The sequence below is a fragment of the Accipiter gentilis genome, chromosome 22 (genome assembly GCF_929443795.1).
Source record: "Accipiter gentilis chromosome 22, bAccGen1.1, whole genome shotgun sequence".
Taxonomy (NCBI): Eukaryota; Metazoa; Chordata; class Aves; order Accipitriformes; family Accipitridae; genus Astur; species Astur gentilis.
In genome coordinates, this window is record NC_064901.1 from 14,321,427 (window position 1) to 14,340,201 (window position 18,775).

The 18,775-nt window shown below is 39.5% G+C and overlaps 1 protein-coding gene across 8 annotated transcripts in view; it reads left to right on the forward strand.

Annotated features, from left to right (window-relative positions):
• The window catches only part of GPHN (gephyrin), a 315,443-nt gene that overhangs the window by 112,615 nt on the left and 184,053 nt on the right, over positions 1-18,775 (forward strand). For all 8 annotated transcript variants that reach the window (XM_049825450.1, XM_049825453.1, XM_049825452.1 and 5 more), the window contains exon 3: positions 15,380-15,437. In XM_049825450.1, the coding sequence (XP_049681407.1) occupies positions 15,380-15,437 (58 nt within the window). The remainder of the gene's footprint in view (positions 1-15,379; positions 15,438-18,775) is intronic.

Sequence of the window (18,775 nt, forward strand, 5' to 3'; positions counted from 1 at the left end):
ATTCTACTGACATTATCTGCAGTGGTTTCTGTATCAGTTCTTTAAGTGTTCTCTCTTAATGTAATGCTGCAGTTTAGCTTGGTTCCTAAATTTAGGTACTACTGAAATTCATTTCAGTACAGATATGGATTATTTCTGGTCTCTTGTAACTAGATTTTTGTAGTATTGCTGTTACTCTCTAAAGGGTGAGGGTGTTTAGTGCTAGTTCTGGAAGGAAAAGGCAGGTTACATAATGGCAATTGCTTGTTTGGTGTAAAATCGTAAATTGTGATTTGGCAAGAAAATGGCAGTTTCATACAGTGCTTTATTCATAAAGCCCAGGTTTCTCTGTACACAAACTTCATAAATTTTTTTGGATATTAATGTCCAAGAGGGTCATGCATATGCTGTACTGTCCTCAGTACCTGTTTGCAGGCAGACTTGTCCTAACCATCTTTGATTTCCTTTCTGCATCATGGCTCCAGAAGTACTGTGCAAAGTATTAGCAGTGTTAGTATTGGTTGTGTTAGTAATTTGTCTATTGGTAGTCAGGTAGTTAGCCTTACAATTCATATAAGGTGGTTCTAGGGGTACAGTGTAAGCAAAATCTATGCTGCTTAATCTTTTCCAATGTGAATCTATGATCATAATTAACATATTGGCTATTTCAGATGCCTGGAAATACATCTAAGCTATCTGTGGTATTTGCCAGTGGGATTGCAAGTTGAGCATTTTTCAAACTGTTCTCCAGATACATGCAATTGATTGTTAGTGAGAAAAGGGAGACCAACAGAGGCATGCTGGAAAATGGGAGTTCTCTACTGCCTTTTAAATTTTTTTTAAAACCTGCGTGGAGTTATCATTTCCAAATAAACTGTTACATGGCAGAGACTTTGAGACTAAATTTCTGCTTTGGAAGAGATACCCTCCTGTCACTTTTGCTATTTCTATCTAGGCTAATTGACCAGGGCTCACTAACATGGAATATACATGACAGCACTTAAGAAAGTTACTTATTTCACAGAAATGTGAACTCCAGGATTCACCTTATCTGTTTGCACTCCTACTCACCTGTGCTGGAGCAGGAACTGAGGAAGAGATCAAATCTCACCCTCATCTGTGTTATTCAGCTTGGGCATGGCTGGAGGCATGTTGAAGTTACCAGGGATGTTATGGTCACTGTGACCCAAAGAAATACTGTGGTAAGTACTGTATATATGTGCTCAGTAACCCTGTGCAGTCATACCTTAAAAAAAAAAAAATAAAAAAATCTTCAGTTACTGTGAGGTGGGTTACTCTTCTTTCTAAATATCATACTTGTAGTGGGAGCAGTAATAAAGAACGAGAGAAGGGCTTCGGCAAAATGGAACTGGAGGGCATTGTTCTATCTAACTATTATTTTTACTTTTAAGAGAACATCATACAAAATAAATGGCAGGAGAACATAGCTGATAATGACTTACAAGGTGACTTAAAGCTGCAAGTAAGGAGAAGTTAATAGTTACATTTTGCCAATGGATTATGTTTGTGCAAGCTATTTGGAAATTAAAAGTAGTAATTTTGGTTTTTTAGGACCTGAATGAAGCAAAATGCACAAATCCACATGTAATCAAAGACCTCTTAAGTTGTCTAAGATCTGCATGTCCTCTGCCTACCATGTTTCTGAATATTGAAAGAGTCAGGTCATAATGAGTTGTGACATGAATAACAGAGACCATACATCAGTAGTTTTTAAATTAATCTAGAAACATTTTGTTGACATTTAAATGATCAGATGCAAAGAAAAAAGGTAATGACAACTACAGAAGACAAAAATAAGAGTGCTGAAAAACCCTTATAGCCAATAATATAATAAAACCAAAGAAATGTTTTTCAATAACTTGAGTTTGAACCTTACAGAAGTATTTTACAGCTATGAAGTATGGATGATGGCTTCAAAAATAATTGTAAATTATCTGGAATGGAGATAACTATGCGAGACATGCAATAAAATCTCACTTTCAGCATTGTCAGTAATGCTATTTGTCTATAGAAAGTTCCTCCTTGGTATGAAGAGGGATGGATCAACTATGGAGTTGTTTTGTTCATATGACTCCATTCTGTGGCTGAACAGATTTACTTTTTTTTTTTTCCTTTCACATTCCCCAACACATAGCATACACTAAAAAATGCCAGTTGAGTCAAGTTACTATTTTAAACACAATTTAGTTATCCCATTTAGGCCACACATGGCAGTGTATGTATGTATGCGCAAACAAACTAACGTATTAAGGACAAAGTAAAACAACAGCAAATTCTGCCTCTGAATTTAACTGTCTGGAGAAATATAGACATAGCAAGACTGCTGTTTATTGTATACTGGATTATATTCATACTTTGTATCTCTCTGGAATGTGGTGGAAAGAAATGAGACATTAGAGCTTTGTGAATGTGAACTATTGTGTGAACTTGTGTGGTAGCCCTTCTGGATGCTGCTTGTCTTGGAGCCTCATCTATCATTCCTGTAATTTCAGAATTGTAGGATTTATATTTTTTTTTAAACAGTTATATAAAAGTTCTGACAGTCTTCCATAAGCCCTGTGATTTAAATTGTAAAGAATGAATTTGATCTAGAATCTGGAATGATCAGACCATTTCCACATATTCTCCACATTTTATTCTTCCCAAGTTTGAGTCATCCTGCTCTCACCTTAGTCCTTACTAGTATTTTTCAGAATGAAGAGATTTTCTGGATGCCTTTTTGCTTGACCACAGAAAGTACTCTGATTGCTCTTTTCAACCTGTGGTCTGCAATTCATTCCAGCTTATACTCCAACATCAGGGATCCCTGTGTTTCCATTATTCCATTTTCTGGTTTTACATACCTCAGCCAAACTTCCTCTCTTTTTAAAATGAACATTTAATATTTATTAGCCTTGGCATAAGCATGCACATGGACTTTGTGTGTCTAAGCATGCTTCACAAGCACGTGTTAAGCATGTGCACATGCTTGAGTGTCTGAGAAATGCAAGGGAAATATACACTAAAGTTATTGGGAAGAAAATTATGGTATTGTAGTGGGGTGTGTGAAGCATATACACAGTAAAAAACCTGAAGCGTTCATGTTGGAAGGCCATAATTTTTAAATCCATCTTTTGTTGGATACTAAAAGTTGGTGGGGGAGCTGGCCAGTATTAATTTATAAAAAAATAAGCCTTACTGTTTCTACTAGCTGTGGGTCAACTTATTCTCCTAGGAGGAATCTTCTTTTTCTTAACATTTGATTCAGATTGTCTCTCTTGTACATTTGGATAGAAGTAAACAGAGCTCAACTGAAATGATAGAGCGTCAGCAAAAATAGTTTTATCCACCTGTATAGGTTTCTACAAGTTGTTATAGTAATTTACCAGTGGAATCTTTCCTTTCTAGGCAGGCCATATTGCCTAAATCCTTTAATTTGCAGTGCCTTCCAAGGTAGGCAAAAGGTCACTCTCAGGCACCCCAAAATTTTGCTTTCACTTGAGATGGGTGGGGATTTTGTGACAGGCAATTGCTAGCAATATATATGCAAATGCTCTGTATCTATCTTACACTAGCTGGAAAAAATGCAAGTACCTACTTTGCCCTACCATAGTATTTCCTATAGGACAAAGTAAGATAAACATTTATTATTGTCTTGGCCCTTATTATAAATACTTCTCTTCATACAGTATTTTGAAGTCCTCAGTCTACCAACTAAATCCCAACATGGATATTAAATATGCATTTCTTTGTCTAAATGGTGAGAATTTGACTGTTTTCATGATAATGATTTTTGTCTGCTTCTGCATATTTTTTCTCTCAGGAAATTTCAAATCTTGCTCATGTTGTTTAATGAGCTGGCTGGTCAAGCATCTGATGCCCCAGTGGGAACTTTCAAAGTCACTGAACACATTTTTACTTAAATTTAGCTGACATTTCTGTCTCTTTGATTTAATGTATGATTTCCATAGTTAGATTACCAATCAGATGGAGCAGAGTACAATCATTTCTCTGCACTATAAACACGCTGTGCATCCCGCACAGAAGTGGGCTTTTTGCTGTTGATCCACATGGCAAGATTGTTTTCAGATTCTGCTGGCATTTGGGAAGACTTTAAAAGTCAGTTTTAATTAGAAATAAAATTTTGAATCTCTAACGAAAATTCTGAGTGCAGAATTGGTCTTCGGTATTTTATTCTCAGCCCATTTCAGATGCAGCGCCTCTCTCGCTTGTTACAATCCGGTGGAACTAGGCTATTGCAAACCATGAAATATTTGTTGTGGTGTTTGTTCTGCATGCTACATTGTCTGACACAGTTAAATGCTAAAGTCCTAAAAGAATTTTGAAGTTATAAATATCCATATTGCTTGTATTTAATTTCATTCTATTCAAAGGTCTTAAAATGTTTGCTGTCTGCATGCTTCATACCCTTGCTGTGAAGCATACAATTATTAATGATAAGACTTTTGAACAATTATTAATGAATTTGTTTAGTGAAAATTAAAACTTAAATACTTTTTGCTCTGTCATGGAAGTTCAGCATTCCTCCTACTTTTTCCTACCTCTCTTCATGCTGTGAGTAAAAAGTAGTAACATTGCACCACTGAAAAGTCCATGTATTTTAGCATCCTCTTCATCCATTTTGTTTCTTTTGGGGGCCAGTGCCTGCAGGCATGTTGCCTTCCCAGCTGCCTGTCTATGTCTTTATTAGGCAATAAGTAAGCTGATAAACATTTTCAAGAGGTGGCAGTCTATAGATCTGTCTTTTGGCTGGCAGCAATAGTACCCCAAACTGTCATATATAGGTGTGCCCCATGCACTGAGTTAAACCAAAGATACCCCCTAGAAAACTACACTGAGTCCTGAACTGATGTGGCTTCTGATAACTATATAGAGGTGTCTTTTAAGTTTATATACTTTATGTCATACCAGTGCCAATTCCACACACACACACACACACACACACCCAATTAAATAAATCATTCTGCTGAAAGGGGTCCATCTGTCAGAGAAGGGGAAGAGCGTCCTCAGTCATAGGCTTGCCAAGCTGGTGAAGAGGGCTTTAAACTAAAGTTACTGTGGAGGCGAACCTCAATCCATCCCACTCCTACCAGTTTGATGCCAGTGCCAGCAATAGATGCCCAGAGCATGGAGAGGGATCATGGGTCAGCTGGAGACCACCTGAACAGCAGCACAAAGGAATTCTAGCCACTCTAGCCAGTAAGTCACGTTCATCAGGGGCCCAACTTAAATGCCTCTATGCAAATGCACGTAGCAAGGGGAATAAACAAGAAGAGTTAGAGACGTGCATGCCTGCAGGGCTATGATCTTATTGGCATCACAGAGACCTGGTAGGATGACTCCTATGACTGGAGTGTTGGAATGGAAGGATACAGGCTCTTTAGAAAGGACAGGCAGGGGACACAAGGACGGGGTGGAGTGCATGGAGCTCTGCCTGGGGATGGATGAGGAGTGGACCGAGAACCTATGGGTCGGGATTAAAGGGAGGGCACAGGCAGGTGATATTGTGGTGGGGGTCTGCTACAGGCCACCCAACCAGCAAGACTGAGAGAATGAGACCCTCTATAGACAGATAGGAGCAGCCTCACATTCACAAGCCCTGGTCCTCATGAGGGACTTCAACCACCCTGATACCTGTTGGAGGGACCACACAACAGGGCATGAGCAATCCAGGAGGTTCCTGGAATCCGTTGATGACAACTTCCTTCTCCAAGTGATGGAGGAGCCAAGGAGGAGAGGTGCTATGCTGGACTTTGTTCTCACCAACAGGAGGGGCTGCTGGGGAACGTGAAGCTCGAGGGCAGCCTTGGCTGCAGGACCATGAAATGGTGGAGTCCAAGATCCTTAGGGTAGTGAGGAGGGCGCACAGCAAGCTCGCTACCCTGTGCTTCAGGAGACCAGACTTTGGCCTCTTCAGGGATCTGCTTGGTAGAGTACCATGCGATACAGCCCTGGAGGGACAAGGGGCCCAAGAAAGCTGGTTAATATTCAAGGCTCACCTCCTCCAAGCTCAGGAGCGATGCATCCCAACAAAGAAGAAGTCAGGCAAAAATGCCAGGGGACCTGTGTGGATGAACAAACTCAAACACAAAATGAAGCCTACAGAGGGTGGAAGCAAGGGCAGGTAGCCTGGGAGGAATACAGAGAAATTATCTGAGCAGCCTGGGATCAGACTGGGATTTGCCCAAGTCGCAGAAGGCAAAGGCAGGGACTGGGAGAATGAAAAACTAGTCACTGTAAGAGAAGATCAGGTTCAAGACCATCTAAGGAACCTAAAGGTGCACAAGTCCATGGGACCTGATGAGGTGCATCCGCAGGTCCTGAGGGAACTGGCAGATGAAGTGGCTAAGCCATTATCCATCATACTTGAGAGGTCATGGCAGTCTGGGGAGGTTCCCACTGACTGGAAAAGGGGAAACATAACTCCCATTTTTAACAAGGGAAAAAAGGAAGGCTTGGGGAACTACAGGCCAGTCAGTCTCACCTCTGTGCCCGGCAAGATCATGGAGCAGATCCTCCTGAAAACTATGGTAATGCCCATGGAAAATAAGGAGGTGATTGGTGACAGTCAACATGGCTTCACTAAGGGCAAATCGTGCCTGAGAAACCTGGTGGCCATCTACGTTGGGGTTACAGCGTTGATGGATAAGGGAAGAGCAACAGATGTCATCTACCTGGACTTGTGCAAAGCATTTGACGCTGTCCTGCATGACATCCTTGTCTCTAAATCAGAGATACATGGATTTGACGGATGGACCACTGGGTGGATAAGGAATTGGCTGGGTGGTCACACTCAAAAAGTTGTGGTCAATGGCTTGATGGCTGAGTGGAGACCAGTGATGAGTGGTGTTCCTCAGGGGTCGGTATTGGGACCAGCACTGGTCCCACTGGTCACCACAACATCTTTGTTGGTGATGTCGACAGTGGGATTGAATGCACCCTCAGAAAGTTTGCTGATGACCCCAAGCTCAGTGCTGCGGTCGACACGCTGGAGGGAAGGGATGCCATCCAGAGGGACCTCAACAGGCTTGAGAGGTGGGCCCGTACAAACCTCATGAGGTTCAACAAGGCCAAGAGCAAGATCCTGCAAACGGGTCGCAGCAATCCCAAGCACAAATACAACAGGCTGGGCAATGAGTGGATTGAGAGCAGCCCTGAGCAGAAGGACTTGGGGGTATTAGTGGACAAAAACCTGAATATGAGCCAGCAATGTGCGCTTGCAGCCCAGAAAGCCAATAGCATTCTGGGCTGCATCAAAAGAAGTGCAGCTAGCAGGTTGAGGGAGGTGATTCTGCCCCCCCGCACCTCTCTTGTGAGACCCCAGCTGGAGGACTGTGTTCAGCTCTGGGGCTCCCAACATAAGAAGGACATGGATTTGCTTGAGCGGGTCCAGAGGAGGGCCATGAAGATGATCAGAGGGCTGGAGCACCTGCCCTATGAGGACAGCCTGAGAGAGTTGAGGTTGCTTAGCCTGGAGAAGAGAAGGCTCCAGGGAGACCTTATAGCAGCCTTCTAGTACTTACAGGGGGCCGACAAGAAAGCTGGAGAGGGACTTTTTACAGGGGCATGTAGTGATAGGATGAGGAATAATGTTTTTAAAGTGAAAGATGGTAGATTTAGATTAGCTATAAGGAAGAAATTCTTTACTGTGAGGGTGCGGAGGCACTGGAACAGGTTGGCCAGAGAAGCTGTGGATGCCCCATCCCTGCAAGTGTTCCAAGCCAGGTTGGATGGGGCTTTGAGCAGCCTGGTCTAGTGGAAGGTGTCCCTGCCCATGGCGGGGGGGCTTGGAACTAGAAGATCTTTAAGTTCCCTTCCAACCCAAACCATTCTATGACACTATGAGAGCCACTCCTGGTCATGTGATTGCCAAATGATGTACATATGACCTCGTCCCTGGTTTCTGACATATATTGAGGACAAAGATCCTTGTTGCATTATTTCCCAATAATGGATTGTTGTGGCGACTGTATTTTCCTGCTGAAGGTGCCTGAAAAATTAGCCTCTTCTAATTTATTCCTGCGTTTCCTGTAGTAAAGTAAAAAAAAAAAAGCTTTGAAGGGTGAACGAGAAAAATAACATTATTTTTCCTCCATAAAAATAATGGGTTTATGTAGTTTGTTTTATCGGTTTAGCAAAAAAAGCCAGAAAGCAGTGAAAAATGTGTTCTTATCTTTTTGTTACTCTTGAAACAGTAATAAGGTAGTGAATCAAAATTTTAAAATGTTGCATTAATGTTATTTTCGTGTCCGCCCATCCATGTCCCCATCCCCCCCTGTCCCTCCGTCGTCCCCCCCCACCTTTATTTTTTGTGTGCACAATAGATCTTTGGGAAATGGTGAGGCAGAAGGAGAATCCTGTAATTTTGATGTCTTAATCCCAGAGTTGTTGTTCATGAGAGACATGAACTGATAGAGGGCATGTCTGCAATCATGTTACTTCTGTGAGATTTTTGAGTATTCCTGTCAAAGTTAGCCAAAGATTGGTGTTAAGTTTGGGGGTGGTGGGGGAAGTTAAGTTTTCAAGGATCTAATTATTGAATCCATTAAAAAACAGCAAAGAGAAACTGTCCTGGGTTCAGCTGGGATAGAGTTAATTTTTCCAGGAACCTGGGAGGTCGGGGCCACAGCCAGGACAGCTGACCTGCACTAGCCGAGGAGCTGTTCCATACCATGTGCCGTCATGCCCGGTCTATAAATGGGGAGCGGCCGGGGAGCTCTCTCGACTTTCCGTGGGGGAGGTGGCGGAGCGGCCGGTCCCGGGTGGTGAGCAGTTGCACTGTGCATCACTCCTTTTGTATGTTCTTTTATTAGCACCGTTGTTGTTGTTGTTGTTGTAACTTCTCTTTTTGTCTTGTCCCGGTAAAGTGCCCTTGTTTCAACCCTCGAGGTTTCCGGTTTTTCTTCTTTTCTCCTTCCTGATTCTCCTCCCCATCCCACCGGAGGGGGGCGGGAGGAGCGAGCCGGCGGCTGCGTGGTGCTTTGTTACCGGCCGGGCTGAAACCACGACAGAAACAAAACAAAAAACATGGGGTGGATCTTCATCGTGTAATTCTACACCTTAGAGTAAGTAAAACTGTGGTCACAAAGCACTTTGCAAGTTGTTTTGCACAATTCGTTGCTGGCATGCAGCCAGCGATAGGAGCTGCAGTCCAGCTTGCTCTAGCTGCCAGTGTTCTGTTGTGTAGGAAGTGAGCCCAAAATAGCATGTCTTCTTACTACCTCCCTTCAGGGTGCTTTAACAGTTTCTTAAAGGTCAGTAGAAACTAGTATCAATTAAAGTAGCTTTGTGTCTGCTTTTAATATATGCTCTTACAGGAAGTTGCTTTGAAATGCAATACCACTACCTCCTTTCCTGGAACACTCTGTGAAGTTTTGGCTGTATGTGAGGATCCAAGGCAAGGTGATTTGCTGATGTCTCAGGAGTCAACATTAAGCTAGCCCGGTTAAGTAAGCTAAAAGTGCTGTCTTGGTCAGTTTGCTCTGGCAGGAGTGGTATCGTAACATGTATTCATTCATTAGCCTGGCATAAAATGAACATGCCCTTAGAATTGGAAATAGCCAGTCTGGCTCCTAGTCATTTGATCTTCTCACGAGCACAGTCTCTCTTGAATATTCTGCTTGGTTTATAAATCAGTCAAAAGGTAGAGTACTCTGGTTGGTAGCTAATATATATTTATGAGATAGAACTGGGAAAAAAAAGCTGAGAGGATTTTGAGTTTTTCTTTCATTTAAAGATGAAGCAGAGTTTCACTGGGAGTTTAGTGACAACTTGATATCATTTAGACAGTGATCCATCTGAAGAAAGATTAATGTTAATTAAAGTGGCATTGGAGAACTTCAGCAGATGACAGCAGCCAAGCTGGCTACAAGCTATTTTTAGAAAATTGACTTCGTTGCATTCAGTATGACTCATTTATTAAGTTAACGGATGAATCAATAGCTCAGCTTCTTATGGCAGTTGCAGAATGTGGAACTGTATATAAAGACTATGTTCATATCTTTGGTCAGAATTCAAATTATAAAAGCCAACCAGTATTGATTCAGTCCAAGTGCACAAGTGCCTTGCACATGATGTAGCTATGCAATAATAACCCAGGGAGTCCATCAGCACATGCATATATACAGGGGCACAGGGGAAAACCAGTCAGAAGTCCAACTTGCAACTACATGGAAAATAACACTGTGATAATTTTAATCTTATATCCAGAACAAATGTTTTAAAAATGAGAAATTACATTTCTGGTTTAGATAACATATTGAAACATACAGCAAACAGGTCATAAAAGGGTAACTTACTAAAATAATGAATAGTTTATTGTTATAACAGTTGTATTTTATTTCTCTCTAATTTTTATCTTCTCAAGTTCTCTTCCCTTCTGGGCTGTGGTTCATTGTTTCTTGCCTCCATTTGAGCACAGTTCTTCCTGGTTTTTAACTCTCCTTAACTTGGATGAAGTTCAGGTTTTCCCTCTTCAGTGATATTCTGCTTTAATTCGTGAAATAGTAAAGCTTCCATCTGTTCCAATACAACTGTATTGGCCTCACTTTGGTTTATTTCCTGTATTTTGCTAATTTTTTAGGTTGCTATAGAAACCTTGCTTTCCACATTCTCGTGAATCCTTTTTTTGAACTTCCTGCAAACCCAGCGTATGCATTATGTGTCAACCCGAGATGCCTTTTTTCCTAAAATAGTTTCCCTATAAAAGACGTGAAGTTTCTATTCTTTCACAAACTCCTGTGCAAATAGTTACGTGAGATTTATTATTTCCTAATTATTTCAATGGAATTTCTATCCTATCTTTTCTGATTCTCTCATCAAAGATATTCACCAGTTTAGCCCAGTATAAGGTGTGGTTCTTCGTTTTTATTGTGTCAGCTCTAATTTCTACATCTAGGAATAATTTCACCTCTCTTCTGCAAAGGGATTAGAGAACTGGGGTGTCTGTATTACATGCTGGGTATGATACAGACCTGATGAGACTGATGTCTATCGATATTTGAATATAAATCGTGGGACCTTTCAGAGGTTATCTGTTACATATACACATGTGAAAAATTAAAGATAACTAGTATTTAAAATTATTTTGCTATTAAATAATGTGGCTTGCTATAGTATGAAAATGCTGCAGTTTGGGAGAGAAAGACTTTGAGCATTAGTGTCGTGGTTTAACCCCAGCCAGCAACTAAGTACCACGCAGCCGCTCACTCACTCCCCCCCATCCAGTGGGATGGGGGAGGAAATCAGGAAAAAAAAAAGTAAAACTTCTGGGTTGAGATAAGAATGGTTTAATAGAACAGAAAAGAAGAAACTATAATGATAATGATATCACTAATAAAATGACAACAGTAGTAATAAAAGGATTGGAATGTACAAATGATGCACAGGGCAATAGCTCACCACCCGCCGACCGACACCCCACCAGTCCCCGAGCAGCGATTCCCTGCCCCCCCCCACCTCCCAGTTCCTAAACTAGCTGGGACGTCCCATGGTATGGAATACACCGTTGGCCAGTTTGGTTCAGGTGCCTTGGTTGTGTCCTGTGCCAACTTCTTGTGCCCTGGCTGGGCATGAGAAGCTGAAAAATCCTTGACTATAGTCTAAACACTACTGAGCAACAACTGAAAACATCAGTGTGTTATCAACATTCTTCGCATGCTGAACTCAAAACATAGCACTGTACCAGCTACTAGGAAGACAGTTAGCTCTATCCCAGCTGAAACCAGGACAATTAGGTATCTACAGATGAAGTTTGTGACTGTCTTTTCAGCTTACTGGGAGTAGTTGGCTGTATATTTAGCTTTGCTCTTCGTTGTATATTTGTTCTGAGAGAAAACGCCATTTATATTGTAGGATGCTGGATGTTGTGTTGTTCAACTGGAGAAAAATGTAATAAACTCTATAATAAAACTAAAATGTATGAAAGATGAAGAGTGAATCTGCACAAAAGTTCGGTCCCTGGTGAACTGAATTCTGGCCCTTCTAACATGTTCTTTGCTGCATTATATTCTAGTGTACAAAGCCCACAGTAGTTCATGTGTACTCATGCTAGCTGGTCCTGATCACAGCGTAATTGCTTCTTGTAACACTGTGATAAAAAAAGTTACTGTAAAATGTTCTAACAAAACCAACCTGCAGAGAGAGGTTGCTTCCAAGAAAATAGAAGATGCATGCCATGTGCAAGTCCTCTGTCACAGACTGTGTATCATCCTGTAGCTGAAATCTCATTGTGTGTGTAATTGTCTGGTCTCTGTTCTTTCAGGTGTCAGTGATCAAATCAAGGATTTGAAAAATAACAAGTAAACTTGCAGTCAGGTCACAATTGATAGTGACACTCAAATGTAATTCAGAGAAATACTTGAAATATAAAGTTTTCCTTAAGTTGGACATACCAATTAATATATTGATTTTTCAGTTTGCCTTGATTTTGCTGTTCTTTCTTACCGTTCATCAGATTGTTTTTGTTTTTCCCCATAACTTTTGTGTGTGTGTGTGTGTGTGTGTGAGACATTGTGTAGTCCCTTACACTGCGGACTTACCTGGCTGTGGGAGATTTGTAATAGCCATTTGGTAACACCAAACTAAGTGCTTTCAAATTTATTTTCAGAGTGTTTACCATGAGGTTGGAATGAACAGGGATTTATGATTTGTGAATGAAGAGTAGGCAGCATGTTTCACAATTGGTTATGCCTCTTAAGTTTGTTTGGCGAGTGAATTGTATGGCATAATATTTTGTGCGTGACATTGAAGCTAATCAAGACATTTTGCCAGAAATAAAGCAGACTGTTCTTAAAATCTATTTATATATTATTGGTCACTAGTCACAGGCTACCAAATAGGCAGCTTAAATCCATTTTTCTCATAGCTACATTATTATATAGTAAAAACAAAAATTCTGTTCCCCACATATGTCATACTTATGGCCAGTAGAAGAGTTCAGGCTGTGTTAACTGGATCCTTCCAGTGTGTGTGATGCCTTTAAACTTCTGTGAAACTCACAAGCAAAATTCATACACAAAGTCAGATGTCTTTGTTATTTCCTCTGTAGTACCAGATTTAACTGGCAATCTGTTGTGGTGGATCGCTCTTCCTGGAGTTATAAGATGGAGTGAAATCTAATGTTCTGAAATAAAGAAAGTATAGACTTCCTTAAAAACTTCATTTCAGCTCTGAGGCATTTATAGAATTGGATATTTATGTGTCTCTGCTTCTTTCAGTTTCAAATTTGTTATTATTTATGTATGTAGTCTGGATTTTCAAGCTAAATATGTCAGTGTAGGATTGAAAATATATTAAGATAGATATGGTGAGATGGAGCTAGAGGTGAGGGATTGTTTATTTAAACAGTAACAAAACTTTTAATATATCTTTCCAAAAGGTGGAATTGTGGTAACTGACATTTTATCTTAAAATGTGCTACCATTTGGACTGCAACTTGGCAGATTCAGAGTATGTTAAACTCTTGACACAAAACTTTGCAGAAGTATTTGCAGAAAATGATGCTAGTTAATGGTTTAAGCAAGCCACATGAGTTTACTGAGTCAATTATTTTGTTTTTAAAATTTTTTTTCTGATGTATTCCAAGAAAGTGTGTAATAGTTGTGCTGAGGGTGGCCAGTAAGGAAATCTACTAGGTGGAGTTCCCTGCTATTGGAGTGCTGTCAGCAGAGGCTCTGTCCTCCCCTTCTGATTTTCATAGAAAATCAATGAAGTTGTTTTTTTGGTACTCCAGAGTGCGGACAGGGATGGATCTGAGAGAATGAAATAAAAAATGTTTTCTTATGGACCTCATTCCAGGAGCAGTACAACTGGTCATGTGCAATAACATGCACTGATCTGAGCCATACCTTGTGATGGTATTATGAAGCAATCCTTCGTCATGATGTTAAAACCAATTTCTTGTAGCTATCCCTGGAAACACTATTTGAACAAAGGTCAGGTGTAGTGAAGAATAAAAGCTCATGTTTGTACTTCCACTGGCAAAAAAAAGTTTCAGTTCTCAAACTGTCAACTCCATTGATGATTAGCAGCAATGGAAGTTGTAGAGGAAATAGACAGCAATTGCTACACTCTTAATTTTTCATTATGAATTTGAATGCTGTAATGTCTGGACCTTGTCTCTACCTCAGAAATCGTACTTGATATTACTTGGAGCAGTGATGGACTTCAGACTTGACTTCTCCTATATAGACTTCATCTGTTTAAAGTCGTCAAACCATTCATTTCTGAGAGTGACTTACTTGTAGAGAGATGGAAAGGCAGGACTTATGGGGAAAATCTTAATGTATTTTCTGTGTTACTCTCTTCTCCCCTTTTGGGGCTGAGTAAACAATATGTAATAATTTCAAGATTGAATATAAGGAAATACATCTGTGTAGAAATGCTGACAATTGGAAGGAAAAACTCCAATGATAGGGAGATAATAAAAATAACACATTTGATAGCTGTCTACTGCTTTATAATAAATAGTTTCTTACGTGATTTCCATTTCTGTAGGATCCAGAAAATGACTAGTGTTACTGTGCAGAGCCAGCAGGGAGGTCATTAGTGCAGTCATATTTTTAGGTCTGAATTGTCACTATCAATGATACTGCTTCATGAAGTAAAAGAACCCATGTCTCCATGTCTCTGGGGAAAATGTAATATTTACCACCATTTACAGTAGATGCTATTCATGCATCTTCAGCATGTGAACTATTCTTTACCATAAACTTTTGCAGGATGTACAAGTAAGTTCAGTAAGATCAATGTATAACACCCCCCCCCCCCCTATTTTTCTACCTCAGTGCCAACTATTCCACATCACCCACTTTTTACTGCCAATCATGAACTCCAGAGACTTTTCAAACATGGAAGCCATAGAGTCTGTGTGGTTTGTGAGGTCTGTACGGGCACATCTACTTAAAAAATTTCAATTTCTAGAATTGCATCTGGATGCATTTGAGACTGTATAGCAGCTTAGTGAAATACTGAGCACAAAGCACATCAGGCTTCAAATATTTAAACTCAGCCATACAACTTAGACAACAAACAAGAAATCATAGAATATGATAACTGATTGCCGTTAATGTAAAGAATAACATCCTGGTGATGGTAATTCTGCTTGGTTGACGTAATTCTTATTTTTCAGGCTCGTGAAAGACAATTTGTTTCTAATCTTTACACTAATCACATGAAGTTTTTTCTTTGGACAAAGAAAGGAAAGGAGGTTTTTTGCTGTTGTTTTGGGGCTTGGTGGGTTTTACCTCTAAATTGGTAGGAGGGATATTTGTGTTTTGGAACAAGTCATGACACTGTTAACATGCTGTGCTTTGTGTTACTGATTTTGAGAACATTTTTCTTCTGATTTCAGAGAATATTTTTCTTCTCCTGATTTCAGGTTGGGTGGGACTATATCTGCATACAAGATAGTGCCAGATGAAATAGAAGAAATCAAGGTACAGTATTACTGCCTTTCAACACTGAATTTCTTTGCTTGGAGAATTACATAAATGCTACATTAAAAAGACATGTTATTTCTTGCTTTGAAGTGTATCATGGGGGGAAGTGTCTAAAATAAAGTTATTAGATGCATATGTAGGCATCTAAAATATAATTTTTGTTATTTTTATAAGTACAGTTTACCTTCTAGCTTAAGTTGACTTCAGTATGGTTTGTTTGATGCCAAAAACTTGTGTAATTCAACATATTTCTGTTTTGTTACCTGAAGACAGGTGCAGGACTACTGTGAACATTGAGTTATATTTTCATAACAAAAAAAGATTAAATGTAGTGTCCTTTTGCTTTTGAGATCATAAGCACATTCTTTTTTTTCAATATTATCTGTCTTAAGAAGGAGATAGTATGAAGTCATTGGTACTCAAAATCATTAAAAGGTCTTTGGTTTTGGGGAGTGACAACAATAAATACTGAAGTTTACCTCTAATGCAATGTGCATTATAACAAAACTCACTTTAGCTGAGTCCATTCATGGAAAGTGCTGCAGCAATTTGTGTCAGTTTTGTTCTTCAGTGGAGGAAAAGATGGGTACTAGGTGGGAATTTGGCCTAGATCGAGTAGCATGGTCTGTGTAGCTGGTTCTTTATTTGATTGGTAGTCAATCAGTCTGACATATTGCTTGCTCATTGTGATTACTTAACCCATTGTGCTGTTTCATATACTCATTTTCAGTTGTGCAAACAGAGTCAAGAGCAGTTTAAAATCTAGTAAAGGGAAGTGGTTGCATAATCATCTGATCTAGACAGGACTTTGCAGTGTGTGAAGTTGTGAGGATTTATTAGGATAGATCCAATATTTAAAGTTTGGTATTAGAAAGAAAGAAAGAAGTTTTTCAAAACTTATTATTGTTATGTAATGTTTTTATGATGTTCAGAGAACTGCATCAAAATTATAAAAACAAAACCCTAAGCCATAATCTTTCTCCTTTAATGTAAGAAATCCAAACCCACTGACATTTTGCTAATGTTGAAGATGGAGAAAAGGAAGCTGGTATTTCTGGCTTCTTTGTGCAAACTGAGTTCAGTGAACAAAGAAAAATGGAATGCTGGGAAATAAGAAGTAATTTTATTTTTAGGAATTTACTGTATTAGGCAAGATCAGTAGTCACAGGAATGTGTTTCCCCCCCTGCCAAGGAGGCCTGTTCTGATTTTGCAGCTCTTTCTTACTCAGCTGGTGTTTAAATGCTTGAGATCCTAGGAAACAGCAAAGGATGGGTTACTCATGTAAGTGTGGAGGGAGGATTGTATTGTTCTAAGTCAGAGCTATTTAAAGTGTTAGGAAAAAATCACCTCCTTAACTTGTTTCTGGTAGCTGTCTTTTCTTGTTCAGGTAATGGGTTTTTTAGGTTGTGGCTGAAGTCAGCCCACCTCTCACACCTTAAATGATTTAACTTCTCCAGCTGTAATACAATAGGTGTTATTCACATGAAATAAAGCACTACTGGAAGATGCTACGGCACACTAGCAGCGAGTATAATGGACAAATCTGTATCAATATGGAAAAGTATTCTTTTGTATATATGTATTTTGAATAGCAGCTGGCAAATAGGGAGACTGAGTATCCTTGCAGTAAATATAGGGGGATTCTTAACTTCTGAAAGGTTCTCCAAGCAGATTTGAGTAGAAAAAGGAAAGAGGAGGAAATAAAAGAGAAAGCAAATGAGATTATTGGAATGTTAGTTCTAGAGAGGACAATCTTCTTCCATGCACAATGGTTCAGTTATTTTGCCTCGCAACTATCCCTCCCTTATTTAAACATGAAATATTAAGGGGTTTAACTTGATGAAATATGCAAGAAGAATAGCTCTGTTTTTAATATATGATTTAACTTGGCAGGTTGATGAATTATATTCACAGGAGTTCGAATATTCATGTTTTCTGATAGTCCTTACAAAGTAAACTACTTGCTTAAATGGCAAAGGAGGGTACTTCATCAGGCAGAGAGCAATAATTAGTATGACAAACAAGAAGTCTCTTTGATAGCGTTTCCATATATTCTAGAAAAGGTGGTAGATTAACCTCTTTTACAGCTCAAAATAATTTGAGGAAAACAGATGTATTGATTTTGTTAATTCACGTAATTATATCTTAGGTAGAACACCATTGTAAGCAGAGACTGTATCTCTGAGTTTTTGGAAGAGGAAAAACTCTGTAAGCCTTAATATACCTGCCAATTGAAAAGTATCTTTAGAAGATTAATGAAATGCATGTTTCTAAATGATTACACATGTTATTTTTTATATTACTAATATATATATATGAGAATTTATTTGTCTATATTGCAATACTCAGCAAATTTTAACGTGTTTATGATGTTTCCATTCTGGAGTGTTTAGAACATATTTATCCTTGCATGTGAGTGTGATTTTACTATGTGTTTATATGTACTGTGAGATCATATATAGTTTACATATCTAGAATATTGCCTGAACATATATGTGTCTATTTCTTTGAATAAGTGTATATGGTCAGTGTTGGGTGTAATCAGTGCATCCTGCTTACCAAAATTAAGTAGTGTCTGGAGTGCTTATAGGTACATGAATTAAGAGTATTTATGGCAGAAGTGATAGCATGTACCCTAACTACCCTCATGCACCTTACCAAGGTTAGGAAGAATGGTGTGGAACCAAGCACCACTACCATTCCTCAGCATCTGTATCAGTCTGAAATTGAGTGTGATCTAACTTACCTTCTCTAGATTTTTGTCATAGGTGCTTAGGTTCTTAAAGTGAGAGCACTCGACAGGTAACCATATGAAGATACCATCACAGGTTTCCCCCCTGAAAGCTTTTGTAGAAGGTAGAAATGTCTTCTATCACAGGATCTTCTCTTATTGATGCAGGACCAATGCGTCAATGAGAGAAGCTTTCAGAGGGGGAAAACCTGAGTGAATGCCTAAATGGATGTACTGCCATCTGCATTACTGTAATTTCTCTACACCAGTTAAAACAATGGCACTTCATTACCAGTACCTGCTGGTTTTAAAATACTGCAGGAACTGATGAAGACAGTAAATATAGGACTTACAGCATATTTCTCAGAAAATGTCACTGTTTTGATTTTTTTCTAGAGTTCTGTTCTCATCAGAATTATTCATCCTGTAAGCAAGGAGCTTTTCAAACTTGCAAAAATGCATTGGCAGATTTCAGCCTTGCTCCTCATCCACTGTAGTAGTATGTTGTGCCTAAAGGAGAGGTCTTCTAAGCCAAATAATTTTGTGTATGTAGGGACTGGTGAGCATATCAGGCAACACTGGTTTTGAAGAACATCTTCTGGT